The sequence below is a fragment of the Wolffia australiana genome, chromosome 5 (genome assembly GCF_029677425.1).
Source record: "Wolffia australiana isolate 7733 chromosome 5, ASM2967742v1".
Classification (NCBI taxonomy): Eukaryota; Viridiplantae; Streptophyta; class Magnoliopsida; order Alismatales; family Araceae; genus Wolffia; species Wolffia australiana.
The window spans coordinates 13528751-13553802 of record NC_135839.1 but is presented as its reverse complement, the minus strand read 5'-3'; the positions used below and the strand labels follow the sequence as shown (position 1 = coordinate 13553802).

At 40.6% G+C, this 25052-nt stretch overlaps 1 protein-coding gene across 2 annotated transcripts in view; it reads left to right on the top strand.

Annotated features, from left to right (window-relative positions):
• The first annotated feature begins 6434 nt into the window (after positions 1 to 6434).
• LOC144703284 (transducin family protein / WD-40 repeat family protein) overlaps positions 6435 to 25052 on the top strand; it is a 34103-nt gene continuing 15485 nt past the window's right edge. The window contains exons 1-5 of one of the 2 annotated variants that reach the window (XM_078575428.1): positions 6435 to 6902; positions 7054 to 9678; positions 15075 to 15459; positions 16339 to 16567; positions 17079 to 17243. In XM_078575428.1, coding sequence (XP_078431554.1) covers positions 6479 to 6902; positions 7054 to 9678; positions 15075 to 15459; positions 16339 to 16567; positions 17079 to 17243 — 3828 coding nt within the window. In that variant the 5' untranslated portion in view covers positions 6435 to 6478. The remainder of the gene's footprint in view (positions 6903 to 7053; positions 9679 to 15074; positions 15460 to 16338; positions 16568 to 17078; positions 17244 to 25052) is intronic. The other variant, XM_078575429.1, reaches the window with a different exon arrangement.

Genomic DNA, 25052 nt, shown 5'->3' with positions numbered 1-25052 from the left:
AGCAGTGGTGTGCTGTTGTGCACAACCTGTGCGGCGGCAGCGCACTTAACACGCTATGCTTTGCACAATAACAGTAAAAATGAGAAATAATGAACAGGTTGGATAAGATATGCTGGAAAGTCACAACTCTATGATTTCCAATCTAATTCAACCTGTCTTAAAAGCGATTTAACAATTACTGGATTCTAAGATATCACACTTACCTTGTGTCACGCCCCTTCACGGCTAGGAAGCGATCCTCCTCCTTAGAATCTTCTCAACTTTGCTTCTTCACTCAACTCAATTGTTCATCAACTATGCAGGGTCTACAAAACTTCGAATTCCAACAATACTTCCACTCTCACAACGAAATTCTAGACAACTTTATCATTGTTCTTGAGATAATATTTATAGAAATTCATCTCTCTAAACTGCCTGGAGCTTTTGAATGGTCCATATTGATTCATAACCGCCATTTGACTTGATCCATATTGATCCATAACTGCTATTTGACTTGGTCCAGGCGCCCTTCTTGATTCATTTTAGCCCATGTGCATTATCTCCAAATCAAAATCTGTGCTCATTTAAACCAAGATGAGATCTAGTCCACTTGATTCATAGAATCAAGTGGGGTTAGTTAAAATAAGCGTATATTGAGCAATAAAATGTAAAAACTCATCATTTCATGATATTATATATGCGTAAATGACGGTATAATTTATCACAAAATTATGTTTATCAACAGGCTCTGGGGCCAGGTTGCCCATGAGTTCATTCTCTTCATATGCCTCTATTTCTTCATCATACACCCATATGCCACATTTTCTTGGACCTAGGACCTATGTGCACTTCTCTGAAAGTGCAACTGGAGTTATCCCTTATGGCAGAAAAAATGAAAGGCCTGTATAATTAGAGTCGATAAATAAACTCAAAATATAAATACCTTATCCCATGGTCGTGTGCACTGACATATTCAATCATGTACTCTCCTTGGGCAGCCTGCCATTGCTATGATTACCTTGAGTTTTGGGGATGTGCTCACTATGGCTGTATCCCATCATTGGGGCTGCACCCAGCTACGGCTGTCTCGGTGATAGCAGCCACTCGCGCGGCTATCTATGGGGGCCAGCGGCTATTGCTTCATAAACCTTATTTTTCTGTAGCGTAATTTATGATTATTATATATTTTATGATTTTTTTGCTTTAAAAAAATCATACACTATAATGCACTTAAAATGTAGAGGTTACATTTGTTGTACTAAATATGCATAATTATGACCAAATGCAGAAATAATAAGAGTTACCCATCAATAACTCAGACAAATGTATCATAATTGGACATTTTGGACATGAGATTAACTTAGAAATAATAGAATGAATGGATATTTATATGCCAAGTATCTTTTCCTTATGCTGATACTTCTCATCATCTACATTAGGTTATAACCATTTCCGCATCACATTCCATCGTGTGATTGCATCCATACACCCTTTGATCACATCTCAACAGTTTGAAATCACCATATGATCATCATCACAATTGTCATCCCCCTTATAGGACTTGATCTTTTCATCCTATCACCCCATCCATTTTCTCAGTATCCCCCTCATGTGAATACAGGTTTATACTTTGATCGATAAAAATCAAAAACACCAATGACAAATTCAAACCCTGATTTTGAGCCTATCAACTTACACCGTCCCTGACGATAGTAGCCGTTAGGGATTTTTTAAAATTTATTTGGTGATTTTATCATGCGTACTAGTGATGTGTGGATAGCACAGCCAGCCACACAAAGCCATGGAAGAAATGAAGGAAAGGCGATATTCTTAGTTTTAAACATTATTTTAATATGTTTTATTGAATATATGTAACCATGAATGGTAGAAGATCACTTAAGAATGCGTGAAATAAACATCAAGTTGAGAGAAGGGAGCCTTCAAATAATAGAGTGTATAATCTGGAATATTATATTAGAAACAGACCTGTAGAAGATAGGTGACAAAGATTAGAATATTCTGCTCTACTAGGATATGAACCACTTCCTAAAATTAGTGTGCCTATTGATGAGGGCTCAAAGATGGCATATTGATTACCCTATGATTTAATCTTTCTATGACTTCTGTAGTTTATCTCAGAGCAGGAATATCAACACTTTGAAATCTTTAATCTTATTTGTAAATGTTTTTACCACGGTAATATTATGACTGAGGTTATAAAATGTGTGTGTTTTACTTTTGTAGCTTTATCCTAAGGATAAAGCTATAACCTGGTTCAAAACTTTATCTTTGAATTTAAATTCCTGAAAGAAATGGAAAATACATTCTTAAAAAAAATATCTTGAAAAAAGAAATGGATATCGAACAGAAATAAGACAATTTTTTCATGGACCCAATGACTACCTAGGTGAAGCATTGGAAGAATTAAACGGGTCAATCCAAAAGTCTTCGCACTATGGTATTGAAGATTCAGAAATTTTTCAAAATTTGTATGTAGGATTAAGAGATCAAGACAGATAGGTGATTAATGTGGTTAATGAGGCACTCGGAGTTTAAGAAACTTTTATTAAAAAAATAATAATTTTTTTGCCACTCTTAATTGTAATGGAACAAATCAAATTATACTAAAGGTGATATGTTATATGAAAGAGCCATTTAAGATGATTTACGTATGGAACAACTAGACAAAGTTGTTTCCAAGTCAACTACATGTGACAATAATTTAAAATTGATCAATTTGTCGTGCTCTTCTTAAACAGATATTTCGCATTGACACCATTGGCCTTGTGCTAATCATACATAAGTAGACTGTGATTTCATGGATAAGTTATGGCGATCAATAGGTTTAAGATGAATAGAACTAGAGAAATTGGGTAGCCTAGAAATGACATGCCACGGAATGCAAATAGAACAAGGAACAAGGAAATGTTTCCCATGGGCTAACAACAATAATTTTCATTGAGCTACTAATCCTTCATATGATGATTTTTTACATGAATGTGCAGAAAAAAGGATAAAAGGAGAAAATGCAAGCTCAAATGATCAGAATGCTTCAATGACTCATGAAGGGAATAAAGTGGATGAGAGAGGAAAAAAATATATGTGCACTGATAACATGCATTATTAGTACTTAATATGACCATATTTACATGTTTATATGAATTGAATTAACTGTATATGCATGTTATCAAGGTTAGTATTATTACATTAATTTCTAGAAAGATAATCTGAATTTTATTTATTTTTATATATTTTTGGAGACTTTTCTGACAGCAGACTATGAAAGAAAACAATGTTCCAAGTCAGAATATATTTTTTGGAATTCTTTGACATTAACTGAAGCCATACAACATGCACCCTCCTAATATAAAATTATGATAAATCCATTGTCAACTAGTAGATGATACAAAATAATTGATTTATGTGAAAACATTAGTTCTACTTTACAAAAATCTTCCCGAAAAACATAGGGATCTATTAGCACCTGTAGCCAAAAAGGAGACAGCGGGAATGATATTTGAAAAAATCATTACTTGATTCAAGAGTCAGTGTCAATACTTTGTCGAATACTTTACATGATATGTTCACGTTTAGAGACTAACATTTTAGAACTGCATTCATCCTCTGCCTCTATTACGCAAGCGTGTATATTATTAGAAGCCACTGATGTCAAAATAGATTATTGTTATTTCCCAGTTGTTTTCATTTTCCATACTATGAAGGTAGCAGAAGATTTTAGAAATGCCCATATTATTTTAGGCCCACCTTTCTTCGTTATTGCAAGGGTACACACAGATTTAGAAAGGTAATAGTCAAACATAAAAATGGAAAAGAAAAAAATATAAATAAAAATATCTAAATTCATTAAATATCCATAAATATCTTTTCAATAAACATGTTTTCTTGATAATTTTAAGGTTATGTGCATCATCTCACAAAACTTCTAATACCTCCAGATTTATTGAGCATGATGTTTACTCTCTTGAAGCAATGAATGACTTGAAACCATTATTATAAAATTTAAAAAGGAAATTTTAGGATGAAAGAATAGTTTTCTATGTATCATTTATTTGTTATTGTCTTTGCATCAATAATTTCTGATATCATGGGTTCATAGAATCTTTACAAGTGATAAACCTACAAGACAATGCCAGAAAAAGTTAATTCTTACCATGCACGATGAAGGGATTCATAACTTGGATGTTATCTTTAGAAATTCATGCATATTACATAAATATATGTGTTCTTATGTCCATATGTGCATGTTATCATAATTAAACGGATATAAATATCCTGCACTATGGGTTCAATTTTTATATTTTTAATAATTATCTTTACATGACATCTTGACCTTATCCTGAAATAATAATATTTGCAGGGCATAAAATACTTAGCTAGAAAGTGTTCAGGCATTTAGTAATTTTTCTAGACAATTTCTGTATTTTTTATAGTTTTCTGACCAGTATTTAGAAAATATTTTTTTAAGTTAACTGAACATATCTGATGATTTATTTTGGCATTTAATAAGATATTTTACGATTTTTAACGTCCTCCACATACAATACAGGTTCGCTAAATGTCTGGCGAATGATTGGTGCAACAATTCGCCCTATGATAAATATGGCATCACAATCCGTGATGCCATAATTATCCAATCATTGCCTTTCCTGTATACACATGGTGCGGGAGTCAAGATGAGCTTTGAGTTTTTAAAAATAAAAAATAAAAAATAAACACAATGGTCAATATATGTGGCTAAAGGGAGATACCCTTGTCTTTTGTGCAATAAATGCTTATGCTTTATCTCATGTAATAAATATATGAGATACACCATAACAATACGAATCTATAATCATAAATATAATGCTAATTCTATGATGGGGGACCATCCAGGAGACACCACGACGGGACGACATCAGCCTCGCCGAGCTGCTCGCGTCGATGCTTGCCACCCGGGGTTCAAGTACCTCGCGTAAGCATCCTTATCTTCACTTGTTTGGTGCAAATTTAAAGCCACAGGGTTGTTGTCCTTGTAGCTACTTCAATCCTGCATCAAATGGTTATATTATAGAGCCTGTGACTTAAGACTCATTCAAAATTCAATATGAATGTCATTGATGAGCTGTATGTTCATTAAAGATTCAAAAATCTCCAAATAAAGATCTAGGGCACAATCTTGTTGACAGCGTAAATTCTAGGTCACAATCTTGTTCTCCTTGTAACTTCTTCAAATATACCACAAGAATACATGACTTTAACTCCTTGGATCTGAGATCATGTTTGCAATAAACTTTGTGTGAATAATTCCTCAAAAACAGACTGGAATTTTCTTCAGAACATGAGAATTGATGCTCGCTATTTATAATGCAAAATTTCCCCGAGCTAACTCTACATATATGGGATTCGAAAGTGAAACGGATAATTCACTTTAATATTTACTTTATAAATAAGAGAGAAAGTAAAACATAATATCTGCTTTAGTTTCAAATTGTCATAATTACAATTTTTATCATTCTCTTCAGTTTCCATAGAAGATAAGACTAATAGTTGCATTTTCCCATCAACTTTAATTCATCAAATGCTGAAAAACTTATTTTAGATATCTGAAGTCATAAAATTCAAAATATTATAGTGATTTAAGTTTATTAATCTATATGTAAGGTCTATAAAATAATCCATTAATCCATAAATAAATATCAAAGGCATGGGGTTTCACAATCAAAATGGTGTCTGATCAACATTAATGCTAGAATTGACACTAGTCCCTCTAGAATTCTTGCTTCTGGGAGGGAAGTTTCATGTTGCTTCATCCTTTTCTTTTCACAAGGGTCATATCAGTCAAGTAGAAGCTTTGTTGATACCAATGACCCTTCTTTTGAAATCAAACTGCAAAAGTGAGTTCTGCATGCATCAGACTAGAGTAGGACATTTAGAGGACCGGATTGATCAGACTGAACCTGGACCATAGGTGGACCGGTTTATCAAATAAGTTCAGGTCGAAGGGTCAAACCAGACCGGAACCGGAAGTATATAATCTGATATTTTTTATAAAATTCTAAAAATATGAAAGACAACTCGATGAAGAGGTTTATACAGAGCTCAGTGTAGACACTATATGTTTGACCATATGTGGGCACCCACTTTATGTAAAGAATATTTAACATTACTATGAACATAAATTTTCTACTTTGAATTTGACATTGACTAGTCAACCTGACCAAATTGGGACTGGACCAGATCGAGATCTAAGAGGAACGGACCAGAACTGGACCGAAGTTTAGGTCTTTGCTAAAAATCCAGATCAGACCGGAACCGGACCGAGTTTAGGTAAAGTTTAGGTCTTTGCTAAAAACCCGAATAAGATCATGTACACAATCCAGGAAGAGGGCAATACCTAAGTATTTAACCGTTGGACTTTATAGGAAAATTTAAAGAAACTTTATTCCAAATTTATTATCATGTAGATCAACTGCTTACTCTGCGTGGAGACGCAAGTCAGATGCCTGAGACTAGCGGGAGAGGAAGATCGGAGGGGGCAGACCCCTCTGCAGAGGCAGCGCCGAACGAAGATCTGCCACGGAATCTCGTTCTAGGTCAGATAATTCCTCCTCCGCCCAATCGCTCGAAGTCGGCCGTCGATTGGATTCACGACTTCGGAGGATTCTCATGGATCGCTTATGGTGCTTCTTCGATCCTTGTCATTTCCCATTGTCCTTCCCCCACTCCGGGGGAACGATCGTTTGCCGGGCCATTGTTCAAACAAATTATAGAGCCGTCTCCGTGGTCTCCTGCTTGGTATTCTGCCGGAGACGATCGTCCACTGGTGAAGGCGGTGGCTTGGTGTCATTCCCATCCGTCCGACGGTGGAATTGCCGCGAGTTTGGGTGATCAGGTCTTTGTCTATCATCCAAATTCATCTCGCGGTATGTGTATGGTTTCGCATAATTCTTCGATCTGTTTAATAAAAAAATTCCGATTATCCCCATGAACTAGGGAATCGACAAAGTCGTTGAATTTCCCTGTTTAATTGGCTTCAATTTCTGCGTGATATTCTTTTTTAAATATCTCTTTCAGGGCCCCTCCGATGGGAGCAGAAAGCAGTTCTTCTGCATCCATTCGTTGTGCAAGCTATTGAGTGGACGAAATCTGGCGATGGGTTGGTAGCTGTTGGTAATGGGGTGGTTTCATGGAAAAAAGAACGGTCATCATGGATGATTGCATGGAAATCACAGCCGTCTGTTGCACAATCTCTTGTTTCTACTACATGGTTTACCAGTGGCCCTGTAGCAACTATGGCGTATCAGTTGGAAAGTTTAGAAACCTTTTCTACATCCGAAGACGCTAGCTTTAAAGTTTTGGTTTTTTTGGAGGAATGCAAAGATCAGGTAATGAAGTTGGAATTATGCCATCCTCGACCTGTTTCAATGATTCAATGGAGACCGGCATCAAAGAAACTCTCATGTTCATGGAGGGATATCCTCCTGACTTGCTGCATGGATGGTGCTGTGCGACTGTGGGGTGAAGTTGGCTGTGGCTTGGGCAAAAGATTTCCCTGTGATGACAATGACCGGAACCACCCAAGACGATCATTCCATGTGATTTCAGTGATTGAAATGATTCATTGCTCGAAAGGCATTGTTGGGCAGGATACATTTGTATTCTGGGCCACAGAAAGTTGGGGTGGATTTCCAAACAGCAATCGCTCGGAACCATATTTCTCTGTATCTTGTCCTCCTAGTGACCATGTGGGAGGCTGTGATTGGCTGATCAGTGTGGGGCCAGAATTTTCTCTTTCTTTGTTTTCTGTTCATTGCCTGGACGATCTTTTTCCTTTACGGTTCCCCAGAATAAAACTTTGGAGGAAATTTCAGATGGAGGACATCCGATCTGAGGAGTCTTCTAATTTGAAGAATTTTACTCGTAATGGTGAGCCATTACTACTGAAATCAATCATTTGGCGGAACTCTCCTTATGGTCCACCTGTTGAGTGTTCTGTGCTTAGGTTGTCGGCTAATTACACAATCATCTGGTCACGTTTCTCTGGCCCATTTCCAGAAACTACGGATGAAAAAACTTTAAACAATGTCAAGAAGGAAAAGATATCGTCAGATTACATAGAAAATTGTTTAAGTGAAGCTTGCCATGCCGACAAGATCCTACAAGTCTCTGTTCATCCATGTTGTACTGACATGGAGGTTTTTGTTTCATTAGATTCCAATGGCTTTCTTCTGTTCTGGTCGTTTTCAGAAATCGAGTCTGTGCCTGGTCCAGAAATGATCTCTGATACTGAATGCCAATTTATTGGGAAAATAAATACTGATGACATATCCAATGCCGCTAGATACCTGACATTGGCTTGGGCGCCTTCAATAATTTGTGGGAATAGATTTCTTCTTCTAGGGGGCCCCGAAGGGATTGATTGTATAGTGACTAATATTCCTGGTGTAAGAAAGAACAAAATTTTGTACCATAAATTATTCTCTATTTCTTTTTCTGATCTGAACATCAGATATGGACCTGATTGCATGTCAACAATCCCATTAGCTTCTACCTGTGAGTTATCTCATTCCCTTGATAGTTTCATGGTAGTGGCGGCATCGAGGAAGGAATTTAAGGTTTTTTCTTGGAAAGTTGTTTTGCAATCAGATGATGGCCGCCCATCCACAACCTCTTTAGGATGTCTTTCTACTGATTCGTATCTCTCTAAGTCTACAGGATGGAAGTATGAGTCTTACTTTGGGGGCAGAAGATATCTTGTGGCTATTGATCTTTGTGCAAACCAGTTCTCAGACTGTAGTAGTATCACATGTTTTGCTGTTTTATCTCCTGAAATATCTTACAGCAGTGCCAGTTGTGTGGCTCCATCTTCAAAGCGCATCCACAAAAGCTCCTCTTTATATCATATTGTGACGGGTCACTCAGATGGAATTATTAGGCTGTGGAGATCTGCTGCGTTGAAATCCATCGATCAGTTCTCAGATGAAACATGCTCTCCATGGGAGCTTGTGGGCTTGTTCCATGCCCTCTGTGGGTCAGTTTGCTCGGTAGCTTTGTCAGCTTGTGGCACTAAAGTTGCTGTTGCATCCAAGGAGTCATCCAGCAAGACCATCATAGTTAGTATATGGCATTTTATCTGCCTGTCTGGGGGAGGAGGTTTTATAGAAGAAGGCAAGGTTTCTCTTCATGGTGATATTGTGGGTTTGAAATGGGCCACCCTCGGAAATGGCCATTCGATGCTTGCTGTCTGCTTGCCAAATAAGTTTTGTCTTTACTCACCAAAGCGGTATCTTGATTCCAAGTCAGAGAAATATGGTCGTTTGATGAATTTGCAAGAATGGGTTCCCGTTGCGTGTTCTCAAAGTAAGTCTAGTGTTCAGGACTTTGCCTGGGGACCTGGGTTAAGGTTGATCCTTGTTCATGCGAAACACCTTTCTGTTTTTAGCCAATGGTCTGCTAGGTATCATTGTCATACTGATAGTCATGCTGACAACGTGCATATTTCTTCTGAAGAATCTCCATGCGTTGTTTTCTGTCAGAATGAAAGTTCTGTCATCAAGAAGATGTTGAGACCTCAGGATTGTCTAGAAGATGGCTCTTTCACATACAGTAACTCTTGCAGCTTATCTCGACTTGCTAATGAATGTTTTTTGTCATTACCATCATGTCATCCCCAGGCCATTCTAGCCCAGCTTTTTTCAGGTAACTCAATTTCCATGAGAATATTTTTTGTGAAATATATTTATTAACCTTCCTTCCTTCAAAAAACAAATCTTTATTAACCTTGTATGCTTATTAAACTTCTATAGATGATGCATAGTAATTAGTTCACCACCTGTTAATGAGTGTTCAGTTCCTTTTGATCATAGTACCAAGAGGAAGACGGGAAATGTGGTAGAAGAAAACAAAAAAATGGCTCGGTTTTCTATTAGAGTGATAATGTTATGTACAATATCTTAGTGTTCTACTTTAGGAAAGGCCTATGACAGGATTAAAATGCATAACTCTTATGGCAAAGCCAGCCTCAAACTATGTGCGACAAATGATATCACATGCTACGTCATAACAATCACAAATATAAAACCTTAGTCTTTAGTCTTCTCAAATGTGTAGTATTAGACTCCAAAAGACATTGCAACTTTTCTCTTCATCCTTATTGTGGCATGTGGGTTTGGATAATGATTCTCTTTTGGTTGCCAGACCCTTCAAGGAAGCTTCATAGTTAGTTCATGATTTCATTATTGCCAAATTTTTTTTTCCTTGTTGTATCTGTTGCATGGAAATTGCATCCATTATATTTTATGTTATGTAGTGAGTAGATTGATTGTATTTATCGAGGATGATGACCCAGAGAAAATGCTTCTAGGTTAGGTCCACACTTTGGGGATGGTGATTCATCTCGTTCCTTTTTAGGATTTATTGTGCTAGGATTTTCTGAAGAATATTCAACCGCTCATGAAAGAATCGATTTGGACTCAATGGAAACTAAAACATTGGTATATAAATGGCAAAGTGGGCAAAAGAGAGCCACAGAGGAAATCTCTGCTCTAGACAGGAAACGGGTGTCACCTCTTTGTTTCCCAATGAATGTCCAATTGACATCTGTTACAGTTGACGTGTCTACTACATTTTGAAGCAAAGTTGTGCAGAGAAGCAGGGTGCGGAAGGATTTGCTGATAAAAAACTTAAACAGGATCTGAAGAAAAGACTTCAATCTTGTAGGAACTTCCAACTGTAGGAGTCCAAACTGTCACAACAATGAGAAAAGAGGGGGGGATCAATATAGAGGGGGAGTGTTGAGAAATGAGAAGAGATAGAATGATGGATCTCCACTGGATCCATCTCTGTCCTCTGGACCAGAGTATCTCCACGTTCCAGCCTACGGCCTCCCCTGCTATGGGTAATTCAAATCTTGAGAGTCTTAAATGTCTTTTCCTCTTATTTATAGGGTCTCTCTATCCTTCCAAAGTCAGTTTGGGTTGGCACATCCTTTGTGCCTGACCCTTTTTCTGCACAGATACAGAACTACCTCAGATTGATCTCAAGAGAGGGAAGAGAAAGGCCTGTCTCACATGTGCCACTTCAAGCAGTGGATGAGAAAAGGGATGGGTGGGAATTGATAAGATCAAGATCTTTATCCGTTCATTAAACAAGACAATTGCAGAACGAGAGAAATGTACGGAATTCGTACATTGTAGCTTCAATGAGAAATGGATAGAGATAACACGAACCAGGGTCGAGAGATCCTTCTTCTGGACGCAGGATTCTGCTGCTCTCCAGCCCTTCCCCATGCTCCTAGACGGGACCCAACAACTTCTTGGAATTTTCCTATCTGTAGGTCTGTCCCTGCCTTTATTGATAGGGTTGTTGACCCTCTTAGTCCTCTTGAGCTGACGTGGACCTGGCTCTTTGGTTAAATCGTCTTCTTTTGTATTTTCTTCAAGAGAACATATCAGGAATCCCCTCCTATAAATAAAGATGAGGGACAACCATTTCTTGAAGTATGTTGCTATGGCGATCTGGGGTTGCAGCTTGGGAGATCCTCCTGATCCAGAGGGAGACAATGCCAATCTGTCTGGTCAACCACTCTATCTATCTATCATCTTCCACCTGTACCTTTTTCCTTCTCTCTCATTAATATCTATCCATCCTTGTTGCATCCTCTCCTTGCCTCTATCATGTAGTTCTTGGAACAGATTACTGATTCCAGTGACACCTGGATCCTGTAACGTTTGACGTTCTCTTTGGCATTTTCTACGGACAATTTATGATATCCTCCAAGGGAGCATATCATGCACCTGCTCAAGTAACTTGAGGGGAAATTCATATCAGTTGCAAATAAGAAGTCACAAATCAGATACCCACTTTCCTTCCCAGGAGGTTGACTAATCATCTTACATCTGTTGGTTTTGCCAATCCAAGAGTTTGTCTTCCATAGCCCTGCATCACTGGGACTTCCAACAGCTGTAGAGCAACTTGTACAGAAGACTTTGCTACGAAATTAGTCAAGGGTTATATAAAGCTGAGACATGACTACAAGAAAGGTAACTTCTTTTTTTTGAAAAGTTATTTAAGGCGGTCACCCGTCAAAGCGTAACCACCCAGAGTTACATGTGGAGATAGTTAAACTCTCCTCACCACCTGGCCAACCCCTCCCTTAACTGATTACCCCTCTAGCAAACCATGATGCTATGAGGCCCTCGACCTCGTGGGCTAGCCCGTCCTTGGACTCCTTGGCCCCCCTAAATACTACCTCATTTCGGTGTAGCCATATCACCTAGAGCACTGTCAACGCTCGACCTCCCTCTTCCCTCCTCCTAGTTCCCCCTTCCCTTATTTTTTTTTTAACAACCCCCTTGCCTTATGAACTCCCAAAAAACCTCCTCTGACGTCACGTTAGGCGCCAAGTGCACTTGGGTGGCCCAGATGGAACGGGCGACAGGGCACTCAAAAAATAAATGGTTGCAGTCTTCGTCACCATTTGTGCATATAGTGCACGTCGCAGAGGTATCAGGATACATCCGCCGACGGAAGACGTGTGTCACCGGCCTCTTGCGTAGTAAGAGCCAACCAAAGATCTTAACCTTTAATGGAATCTTGAGGCGCCAAATGGTGCCTGGATTGTTGATTGATCCTCCATTCCCTGGAATAGCTTCATGTAGGCCTTCTGAACAGAAAATGGAGCGTCTGTCCAAGCCCATCCGTCTTGTTCGCCATGTCTTGGCCGGCACTGGCACAAAGCTTGTTGCATGCCTAAGAAGTCTGCCACCCTTTGATCTGAGAGAGCACCTTCTATCGTTGGATTCCATGGGTTGTCCCAGCATTCTGCCACTGTGGCATCGGGGCATCTGGCAAGTGCATAGAGCCGAGGGAAAGCTTGCCTCAAAGGGCCATCCGAAGACCATGGGTCTCTCCAGAAGCAAAATAGGAAGCCATCGCCAAGTCGGGCAGTGAAAAAGTCTTGAACAGGTAACTACTAGAAATTGACTGGTTACTGATATGATCCTCAACCTATCTAGGGGTAGTCTCGTCACGTTAGTCATTTGGCCATTACGTAATTCCTTTGAATAGGGATGCCCTCGCTTTAGGAGGTCACCCAAGAAAAATAAAGGAAGTCAATTGTCTCTCCTCTCCATGTCTAAGCCCCCTCTCTCACTCTGTGATCCCCATCCCCTGTGATCGTCTCTGCCTCCCACGTTTTCACTCGGTTCGTCCCTGGTTGATCCCTGCCTCATCTGTTCGACCTCTCCTCAGATCATTCCCATTTCTCCTCTCTACCCTGGGAACCTGTCCTCGTCTAATCACCCCTTCCTGATACAAGCCTATATCTAGGTTCGTATCAAGGGTTATATAAAGCTGAGACATGGGTTTAACAAAGGTAATTACTAGAAAATTGAAAGGTTACAAGCATCGGAGAAATCTTAGTCTGGTCCAGCTTAAGGGTGTTCTCTACACTGGTTTCAATGATAAATGATATATTCTGTAAATTGACAGGTATTAACGTAAAATGCCACTTGACTTAATCATTGTGGTAATTTAGTACCTAATCAGGTTTCAGAACAAGTGATCAATGATGGACTTTAAGAGTTGCTTATGTTTGGAGCATCTAAAAAGGCATAAAGGAGTAAAACGATTACACTTCATTGAAGTTTTCTGTGACTGGTATATCGCATAGAATAGCAAAATAAGAGTTTGGTCAGTCGGCTTATGCGAGATGGAGAGAATGTAAGACAGTGGCGGTTCAACCCCAAAAAAAGAAAAAGCTGAATTTTTTATTCTTTTATTCCGTTCTATTTGAATTAAATTAGCAGATAGATGATTAATAATTTACAGAAAACACCCTATGAAGAAGGTTACTGGGCATTCTCCTCCTGTGCTCTTATACTCCCCCTTCAGATGGTAAGTGAAATAACTTCTTTGACAGCTTTAAGATTGTGCGCTGGGTGGAGAAAAAAAAAAGAAATATCAAGATACCAAACTGGTGCTAGAAAATTATCTTCTAACAGTAGAGAAGCTCCTGAACCTCATTATATTAGACGTCAGTGCTGATGCCAAATTAACCCAAGTCTTCATCCCGAGGCGGCTTTGGAACGTTGTTGGCTGGGGAGGAGTGTATATTTCAGATCTCAGGTGGCTTTGTTCAGATATTGTGTGGCAGAGCACAACTGTTCTTACATTATCTTTATCCCTTAGATGTTCTTCTCCTGACAAGTGAGAATTCTAGAAGAAATCACCACATCCGGTTAAAAGTAAAACTAGAGGTATTGACATCAAGGAAATGATAGGCCCAACTCAGCGAGAGGGAGGAAAAGATCCAAAGGAACTCAACAATTCCACTATCCCAAATCTTTAGCTCTCACAAACACCCCAAAAACTGGTGCAGATAAGGAATCTATTGGAGTAAAATGTCCCCCAATAGGGAGATAGGGGTATACAGATGGGTGAGCAGAACATGGTCTGCAAGTGGGTGGGCAAGGGGGAGAGAGAAGAAGGAAGTTTGCACTTGGAGCGCCCTTCGCCGAGATGCAGCCAATCCTCCTCTTGTCGCCGAGGCCTGACTGATGTTCTTCCTTGATGCCTTTACCTCCTTCCGCCCTTCCCCTGATATCAGGTCCTCCTCCCCAACCTTGTGGGGTGGGGACTACCTGAGGGGCCCAGAGTAGGCCCATTGTAACGGCCCATTTGAACCACCATCTCGGCTCGGCCTGCCTCCTGGCCAACTGTCAGGGGCCTATCAGGAACCTCTTCGCATTTTTCATGAAGTAGGATAGTCATTCTTCGTTGGGTTTTTAGGTTGAGTTTGTCTGAGTAGCATGGATAAATTTTAGGTGAATCAATGCTACAAATTACATGGGTTTATTCTGGGGGGGTTTGAGTTATGTCTATTCTATTGAAGGGCATGGAATGAGAAAAAGCAGATACCAGTCACATAAATCAGAAAGAGTGAAGTCTCTTTGGACCAAGTTGGATTCATCGTGGGTAGTTTCTAGGCTGCACATTTCATGTTCCAAAGTTTTGTGTTATTTGCTTCATTCCGTTTTCTTATCCGTGTTTTTAATATTAAACAATTGTATGAACTCATAGATATTTATTTATAGGTAATTGGAAAGGTGCTTATGGTATGGTGAGGCACCTTACTGGATATCTTAGCTCAGGAAATGATAAGTCTCCTAGATCGAACCTTTTCATTCCCGAGATAAAATATTCAGAGTACTTGGGTGGGAAAGATAACGTGGTAAGAAGATCAGATGGTTTCCAGTGGGGCCATGGCACTTCAAGAGGCGAATATAATAATAACAAGTCTTCTACACCCGTGGGTTCTGAGATTATGGCCTTCATTGATGCAGTAGAAAAGTCAAAACAGGTCAGAACCTTAATGAATATCGATTCAAATGAACTCCTTGCTGCAGTGGATCTACTGGGTGAAATTGTTGAGCCACGTAACACTTCCATATTTGAGAGCTTTGACCGGCCTGGGAGAAGGTATTCACTTATTCTTTGAAATATTTAGCCTTGCCATAAGTTGAAACATAGTTGTCTCCATGATTTCACTCCTTTCGGATTTTCACTCGGAAAGATTTGTCTCTGCCTCTTTTATGTTCTGAGATATACCAGAGTCATGTAATAAGATTTTGATGTGTAGTACGTCATCTTCATTAGAAGTCTTGTTGCTGCTCCACTTTCCTGTTCTGACAGACTCTGTTTCTCTGTCACAACCATATGCTTCCCTTTTAGTGTTCATTTGGTCTATTAAGCTAAAAAAATAGCATCGTATGTTGTTCATAAAGCGGGTGGATCTAACTATTCGCATGACCTAATCATGGAGCATCTTAGTTCTAATACTCTTTTCATTCCCATCGCCCAACTTTTTGAGCCACTATCCCATTATTAAACCTTGTATAACAAGTCCCATAACATCGAATATTTTTGAAAGCTCATGCTAGAAATTGAAAACTTAACAGATGGCACGGACCCAGACCTTAATCATCTGATAAGACCTTTTTTATAAAAAATTAGCTTCTTATTCTTATTAATCTCATGTTTTGATAGTTCCACTGTTCTTGATTGTATCAAATATATTTCTGCGTTTCATATTCTTAAATATTTCTTGGCTATTTGGATTTAGTTTGATACATTTTTTTTCTGGTGGAGGCTACAATTGCATGAAAGATAATAACATTGATGGCAGATTTATTATCTTAAACAAAATAATGGCAGAGTTCCAGTTATGAGATTATTAGATTTCCTCTTTTTTCTGATTGTTGTTTGTGCCAATTAAAGTGAATTCTACTCGCTTTTGTTTTGGAGGAAAAAATATGGCTTATTGTTTCTAGAATGTGGAAAATACTCCTTTTTGTGCAGATTTTGGGTTTCTCTACAGTTTCAACGCTTTTGTTCCTTCCGGAAGACAGGGAAATTTGATATACGGGAAGATATGCAGGCAGACTCCTCAATGATCGCGTGGGCCTTTCTTTCTGAGTCCCAAACTAGTTTTATCAGCTCTCTTCTTTCTGCTGATTCATCATGGAAGGAAATGAAAAATATTGGCATAGGATTTTGGTTAACTGACGCCGTGCAACTACGGTCAATGGTAAGACGATTCTATTTCTTTACATCATTCTAAGTGGTAAAACACATACCATTAGATCAATGAAATGTGATAATAACAGACTTAGCTTTGGGAACAGAATCTGAACTGCCAGTAGGCATGGATGAAATAAATATTCATAAACTTTTCTGCAGTGTTATAGGGAAATGTATTTTTTTTTCTTCCTTGGTTGAGTTATTTGAAAATTTCTCTTATTTCTGGTTTCCTGTTTATGGTCATCCTGTCACTTCATTCAGAAAGTTATGTACATTATACTTATCATACCCTTTTCTTGGGACAAAATGATGGTTGGTTTATCGTAACTTTGCATGAAAATTAAAACTCATTCAGCATGAAAGCTTTGAATGATGTAATGAGCATGATGTATCATATTAAAGTTTTGCTTTCGATGGTGTAAATTTGGTGGATTCTTTTACATGAATTTTATCCTTTATCGCAACTCTTTCTTCAATGCTGAACCAACTCTATTGAATGATTATTTTGATAAAAAAAGACAGAGAAATTAGCAAGGCTTCAATATTTGAAGCGTAAGGATCCCAAAGATTGTGCACTCTTATACATCGCATTGAATAGGCTCCAAGTTCTGGCAGGCCTTTTCAAGATGAGCAAAGATGAAAAGGACAAGATTATGGCAAGTTTTATATCTCGGAATTTTGAGGTATTTTTTTGCTTTGATTTTTGAAAAAATCTTAATTAGTTGTCTAATTCTGCTTGCGAATCATTTAATTAACGACATATATTTGAGCATAACTCTAGTATCAATTTTTGTGGACTACGATTTGCTTGATGTCACAAAATTTTGATTTCATTTGTGCTTCTGGTTGGCAAACTATGAAGCTAGCATCAACTAGGATGTAGTGTCTGTTGATCTTGCAGATCTGCCTTGCCTTCCGCCACCGCCACATGTCCTGGTATGGTTAGACACAACCCTAAAGTACAACATCCATTCATTCCCTTCTCAGCCAGTTAAATACTGGATTATACACAGCGAGCCTGGGCCTGTCTAGCTTAAATCACCTATTTTACACTTGTATTAGTAGACCGCTTGTAGTTACCTTGTCCACTAATACAATAAGGACTAAGTAAAACAAAAGAGACAGGAGAGAGTCACATATAATTCGTGGCTCACTTACAATAGAAATAACTGTTAAACACACTCTGTCTCTCTGTATAATGGCCCATTAGAATACCCATTAAGACTCTTTCTCCCCTCTCTCTATGAGTACTTTGTATCTAACCCTAATTCAAGATTGAGGTTAAGCCTCTCTCTTTCTCAGGGAGTCTCTGTCTTCTTCCAAATCCGTAAGTATTTTATAGCTAATCCTAATTCAAGATTGAGTTGAGGTTAAGCCTCTTTCTTTCTTGTGGAGACTCCATCTTCTTCCAAATCCCGCTTTCTTAAATAACACCATGGATGACAAGTATCAATTTCTGTGGATTTTATTTTCATTTTTTTTTTTTGAAATAAAAAGGGGTGAACACTCGATGAATCGATGAATCCCCATCAGGATCTTAGAGTCCCTTCACCATCAATCCGATCATATTCAAATCCTCCTCTCTCAGCCAGTTGCCCCCGGACCCATGTCGCCTTTAACCCTGATACGAGCCTCGATCTAGGCTCGTATCAGGAGGGTAGAGGACGAGGCGAGGTAGAAATTCCCGGGGTAGAGAGGTGAAACGGGAAGGATCGGAGAGGAGGCTGAGCAGAGGGGGTAGGGATCGGCCTTGGACGAGCCGCCTGAAGACGCGGTGAGGTAGAGACGATCACGAGGGGAGGGGATTGTTGAGGGAGAGAGAGAGACCAGACTTAGACGAGAAGAGGGGAGACAAGAGGACCTTACTTCAATCAACTTCTTCTTGGCTGCCCTCCTAAAGGGAGGGCATCCCTATTTAAAGGAAATACAGCAATCACTAAATGACTTAAATGCCCCTGTGGGCTAACATGACTAAACTATCCCCTAGGATCCTATCAAACCCCTCCACTTCGTGTATGGCTTCAGCTGTAGAAGCCATTCCTCCCTTGAACAGCACCTTGTTTTGATGCAACCAGGTGGCCCACAACACTGCCAATGCTTGGCCACCTTCATTTACTCTGCCTCTGCAATTCTGGACTAAGTCCAATACTTCGCTGGCCCAAATCGTGCGAGCAAATAAGCACTCAAAGAAGAGATAATTGCGGTCTTCTTCTCTTTAGAACATAGCAGGCATGTGACGATTTGTTCTGGCCCAGATCCACTCCATAGAAAGCGTCTCATCCTGCCTTCTAATCTCTTCCCGACTCCTGCTGGCATCTTGAAAACAGAGAGGTAGAATATTGGAATGGATGAGAGCACCAATCACAGCAACACCAATTGACCTCCTCTTGATAATGCAGCTTGCATCCCCTCTAGTTGTCTTTCCACCTTCTCAATGACCGGTTGCCAATCTGCTCTTGTCATCCTCACCTTTGTTAGTGATAGGCCCAAATAGGTCATTCGGAGTTTCCCAATCGGTGTTCTCAGTATCTCTGCACATTGTCTCCTCTTCTGGAGATAGGCCGTTGCACAAAAAGGCTGATTTGCTCCGGTTAATTTGTAGTCCCGAGAAATCTGCAAATAGATCAATTATGATAGATAGATTTTCTGCTTCCCTCTCTGAACCTTCGATGAAGAAGGTGGTGTCATCAGCATACTGGAGCAGTGGAATCCCATTATGGTGGTTGGACAGTTGATAGCCTAGCAACAATCACTGTGAGCACGCCTGATCGGTACAGACTGCGAGTGCATCCACTGCCAGGGTGAACAATAATGGTGACAGTGGGCATCCTTGTCGCACCCCTCTTTGTGGTTGAATTTGACCTCCTGGTCATCCGTCTATCAGCACCGTGCAGGAGTGTGTTGTGATGCATCTCTTCACCCAACTGATCCATTCCATGGGGAAATCCCTTCTTTTCATAGAGGGCCACAGAAAATCCCAGTTTAATCATTCATAAGCTTTAGTAAAATCAACCTTCCACATGAACCCTCTGGTACCATTCCTCTTTCATTAATGCTGTCCTCATTCCATGGATCGCGTGAACGTCTCATTTGTTGCACACATGATGGGAGTATGATTTGATAATGGTCTTGGCAGTGATCTCACGTCTGCATTTCTGAACTTTTCCGCTACCGTGACTGGACATAGAAATCTGTCCAGTCTAGATTTCATCTCACCCCCGGCCATGCTCCTCCACGTGTACACACAGTCCACTGGCCCCATTTCTTATAAGTCTGCATTGGCTATGAATGAACAAAAGTTTGCTGAGCCAGGGTCTTGCCCTCCCCTGTTATTTGGCCTATCCCTCGACTCTAGCGTCACATTGAAATCACCCCCCAACAGCATTGGAGACCCTTGGAAGTTGGATACCACATGTGCGAGCTCACCCCATAATGCGCTCCTCCTTGTGGCATTTGCTGAGCCATACACTGATACTATTACCATCTCAAAATCTCATTTATCCTTCTCAGCATGACTGCTGCTGTTGCTTGGGCCGACCAGATTTCCACTTTATAAAACACCGTATTGTTCAAAGCTACCACCACACCACTAGAGCATCCAACTGCATTGACTGCCAAGAATCCCTCGAGAAATCCTCGTTCCACTGTGTTCCACACTCTAGCTTCAGAAGATTCCAACGTAGTTTCTTGCAGGCATACTATTGTAGCTCCCCATTCTTTCAAATGACTTCTTATCACCCCTCTTCTCCACTCATCTCGGAGACCGCAAACATTCCATGAAATACACCTCATGATTGAGCATTTGCAATCCCACCTACATAGAAACCTTTCTACTTGGTGGCTAAGTAGGGGATCTTTCCCACCTTCATTTATCTCCATTGTCTTAGCTGCCATCTCTGTTTCTGGCATCCCCATGTCTGGTGCTCGCAAGCTAAGAGTCAGCATTTGGACCATCTTCTTTGTGCTGCTCTTCGCCTTTCCGCCAGCTATTAACTTCAAACAGCCGCTTTTCCTGGTTGTCATCCACATCACAATTTCCTGATCATGCTTAATTCCAAACTTCTTCCGTTTGTAGACTATATTGGCCGTTGAAGTCCCTCCTTTTTGTCTTGTACCGGACACTGCTCTATGGTTCTCTTACTCCCCTCTGCTTCTTGTTTCCTTGTGCTTTCCACTACATTTGTTCGATGAGGGATCGGACATATGGTTGTTGCCCTTTCGTCTCCCTTCTCCAAACATTGCAGTGCTTCCTCTTCTAGCGACGCCTCACTTGGCTGATATTCTCATCATTTTCAAGCTGAGCTACTGTGGCTGTTATCTGCATGTCTTCTGCATCCCTGGATTCCGCTTCTGCCATGTCGTCTCCCTGGTTTCCAGCCTCATCCTCTTGTATTTTTTGCCTGCTGTTTTGCTGTTGACTTTCATTAATGCTGTCCTCTGTTGATGTTGTAGTCTCCTTCTCCTGTGATGTATCCATATCTTTACTTGCTTCTGCCTCTTCCTTTCTTGTTCCTGCTGTTAGTGGTGGTTCCGGTATGCGTGTAGACATCCTGACCTCAAAAATCTCCTCTGGGCCCCACATTCTGAACATAAATGGATAACCCCACATTTTGAAACGCTCCGCGTCCACTATCACACAATTTGGGTCCCCGGATACAAGTCTGGTTAAGAGGATGCGTCGGAGCATGCTGAATGGCTTAACCATAGCCTCCAATGCTGGCCTGATCCTGTAACCCATTGGGATATCTCGAGCCTCTAGTATGGTTGTAGTGTGCGCCCCCTTTGGTGCTCCATCCTTCGGGAGTATGTGCCGCCGTTGCAGCTCCATGTGGTCGTTGACTTGCTGCTTCCAGCCGTTGACCATGATGTACGCCGCCATTGAGGCTCCACGGATAAAGAACTGTCCATTTTCTAAGGCCCATAGCTCTGCCCTATCCAGACTCGAACACTTCTCCAAGAGACCATGTCTAACCTCCTCGAAATCTGGGGTTCTCCTATTTGGCAGCCCCTTGGGATACTATCTTGAGCCTCTAAATCCTGCTTGCTCTCTGGGCCTTCCTCATGTCTCCGGATCATCTCACGGTTCCCCCTGTTCACCACGGGAACCTTTGTGCCAGTTATCTCTTTTTTCCTATGTTGACAATATGCCTGCCGATGCCCGGCCTTCCTTCATTTCTTGCAGATTACGGGACCTTGGCATTCCCAAGCATGATGCCCTTGTTTTAGACACTTGTAACATACATCCGACCTCCGGACGACAGTGGGCTGATTTTTCACGATCCGCCTTCTGTATGGTTCAACCCGCACCCAGCCTTTGACCTCCTCTGAGAGTCCAACATTTTGCTTGGGGTTTGTGTGACCACCTTGATTTTTAATAGTCATGTTTGATGGTCCGGAGCTCCAGAGGAAGGTAGCATGCTGTCTCATGGGCTTTGGCATCCACTCCTTCGTTCAAGAAAACTGTAGCTCCCTCTCCTCCAAGAATCAAGAAAAATTCGCCAAGAGATCTCCAAGAATCGATAATCCATAGCTCCCTCTCCTCCAATAATCAAGAAAAATTCGCCAAGAGATCGCCAACAATCAAGAAACCATAGCTCCCTCTCCTCCAAGAATCAAGAAAAATTCGCCAAGAGATTTCCAAGAATCAAGAAGCCGTAGCTCCCTCTCCTCCAAGAATCAAGAAATAATTCCCCAGAGATCTTCCGTTCCCAAAGTTATATTTTTAACTCAGTCATCTCGTTATTTCCTTCATCTCCATGGATCTTATTTTGATGATGTCACGTAAATTTTGATTTCATCTCAGCTTCTAATAGGAGAAATCTGAAACTAGCATCGATGAGGATGCAGTGTTTGTCAATTTTATGCCTTATCTGTCATAGGCACTACCGTTGACTCATAATATTTGTGAAAGATCGATAACTGTTGTATTTAGAGTGATTGTTGAAGATAAGGGTGTTTGTGCAAATTGTATCTGGGATCCCTACTCCTTAAAAGTTAGAACTCTTCATTAGAAAATTGGGTTTGGCTAATTTAGTTTCTACTGTCTCTCACCGACTCTCAGGCAGCAGGGTCCCTTCTATGCCCTGCTCTCTCTCCATTTCTACGTGGTATCAGAGCTTATGGTTCCTTGTCCTTTCCTTCGGTGAAACTTTCACATCCTCTGTGGAACTTTGGTGCCCGATGTCGCTCCCATCAGTGTTAATTTGTGGATCACCACTGCTACGCAAGTTTGCTATTGAGTTACCCTCCATCAGTTGCTGCTTCTTCGACTACTGCATCAGATATTGTAGCTTCTCTGCATTCCTCTCTGCCACCAACCTACCTGCTGCCAAACCTCCCGCTGGTTTCTGTCCTCAATGTTAGTTCTTCAGCTGATTAACGGCCGATCAGTGATCATTGCTTCAGTTGGTTAATCTGTTGTCGGTTTACGGGCATAACATCTGCAAGTCTTTGGTCAAAGGAGTTGCGAATGTAGGGCCTCCACGTCCTGCCTGCGTGGTCCTTACCCTCTTCTGGTTGGAAGGAACTAGGAGACATTGCATGTAGAGAGATGGCAGCGTCTGCCCGCTTCTCTGCTCTGGTGGTTGCCATTGAAGATCCGGCTGGCACAAACACTCTGCACCGCTAGTTCTTTTGTCTTCCAAAGGGACACAGCATTTTGGCATTGTTATCATCATCAACATTCAACTTCTCAGATGCTGTCCTGCCGCTCTAAAGGTGATGGCATCCTTAGATCTCAAAGTGCCACTTTCATCAGCATCTGTCAGCATCCATGATTCCACATCGTCCTCTCCATGCAATGTCGGCATCTTCTTGCTGCATCAGCATCCTCATGCCATGTGGACATCCATGCCACAACACAGAATGCGCCCCATGTCAGCCTCCATATGCCACGTCAGCATCCATGTGCTGTATCAGTCTGTCTGGCATATCAGCCTCATCTACCACGTTAACCTTCACACGCCATGTCAGTCACTGTATGCAACGTTATCCTCAGTTTGTCATGTCAGGCTCCTTGTGCCACATTGTTGTGCATATGCCATCTAGTCATCTGTGTACCACAGCATCATCTGTGCCATGCCCCACCCATGGCGTGTATGGCAGTTTCCTTTATACCATTTACAGCTCCATTTTTAGTTTCCTTAACGCCATCTATGGAGACTTACCTCAGATTTTTTCAGAAAATTTGGGCATCTTTGATATCAGTGCTGAGTTGGCTTATCACCATCTTTCACCATAGTCCTTATCATCTTTGTTCTTGCTGGTGACTTGGAATCTTCAGTGGGTACCGTAGACAGTTTATTCCCACTGTATCTTTGATATCAGTGGAATTTCGATACATCTCGAAGTGTTAAATCTTGTAGCACAATGAGAGAGAGAGAGAGGGTGAAGCAGAAGTAGAAGAACAAGAAAATAGGCTTGTATTAAGAGATAAAAGGATAACTGAGGAAATCATAGTTTGTCCCTCTTTTATAGAGGGACAATTAGCTGTTAATAACGGCCAGTTATAACGGCTATTAAAACTAGCCGTTATAACTTACCTGATTCCGACAAGGAATCGGGTAATGGGTCTACCCGGACCTGATAAGGGAAGACAGAGAAAAAATCTTATTTTAGGCTTATAATTTGCCCATACATTCAACACTCCCCCTCAAGTGCAGGAATGGATATTCGCCATTCCAAGCTTGGACTTCAAATATTCCAGGCTCTTGGTAGATAATCCATTGGTGAAGATATCTGCACATTGCTCTTCAGAGTTAACATGCTCTGTTTTAAAAATGCCTTGTTCCAAGTGATCTTGGATGTAGAACCGGTCAATGTTTACGTGCTTCATCTTGTCATGATTGACTGGATCATGAGCTATGCTGATAGCCGATTTTTTGTCGCAGCAGATGACAATTGGACTTATATAGTTGATCTTTAGATCATCTAATACATATTTATCCACATGGCTTCATCGGTTCCTTTAGACATAGCTCGAAATTCAGCTTCTGTGCTGGACTTGGAGACGACACTGCCTCTTGCTTCTCCAAGTTACTAGGTTTCCTCCAAGCATTGTGCAATATCCAGTAGTTGACCTGTAGTCAAGACGAGAGCCAGCAAAATCAGAATCAGTTTATAAAATAAGGTCAAGTTTACCTGTTTTCTTGTATGTGATGCCCAGTCCTGGTGTGCCCTTGAGGTACCTGAGAATTCTATTAACCGCTTAAAAGTGAGAGTTTCTAGGTAAATGCATAAATTGGCTTAAAACGTTTACTGCATAGCATATATCCGGTCGGGTGTGTGACAAATATAAGAGTTTTCCAATGATACTTTGATACGAATTAATGTCTACTCTAGGTTCATCCTCATTAGGGGCTAATTTATGATTAACCTCAATTTGTGTCTCATTTGTATCACAATTCATGTGTTTTGTTTCCTCAAGAAGTTCCAAAATATACTTTTGCTGAGTCATTAAAATTCCTTCACTTGAGCGTGCAAATTCAATTCCT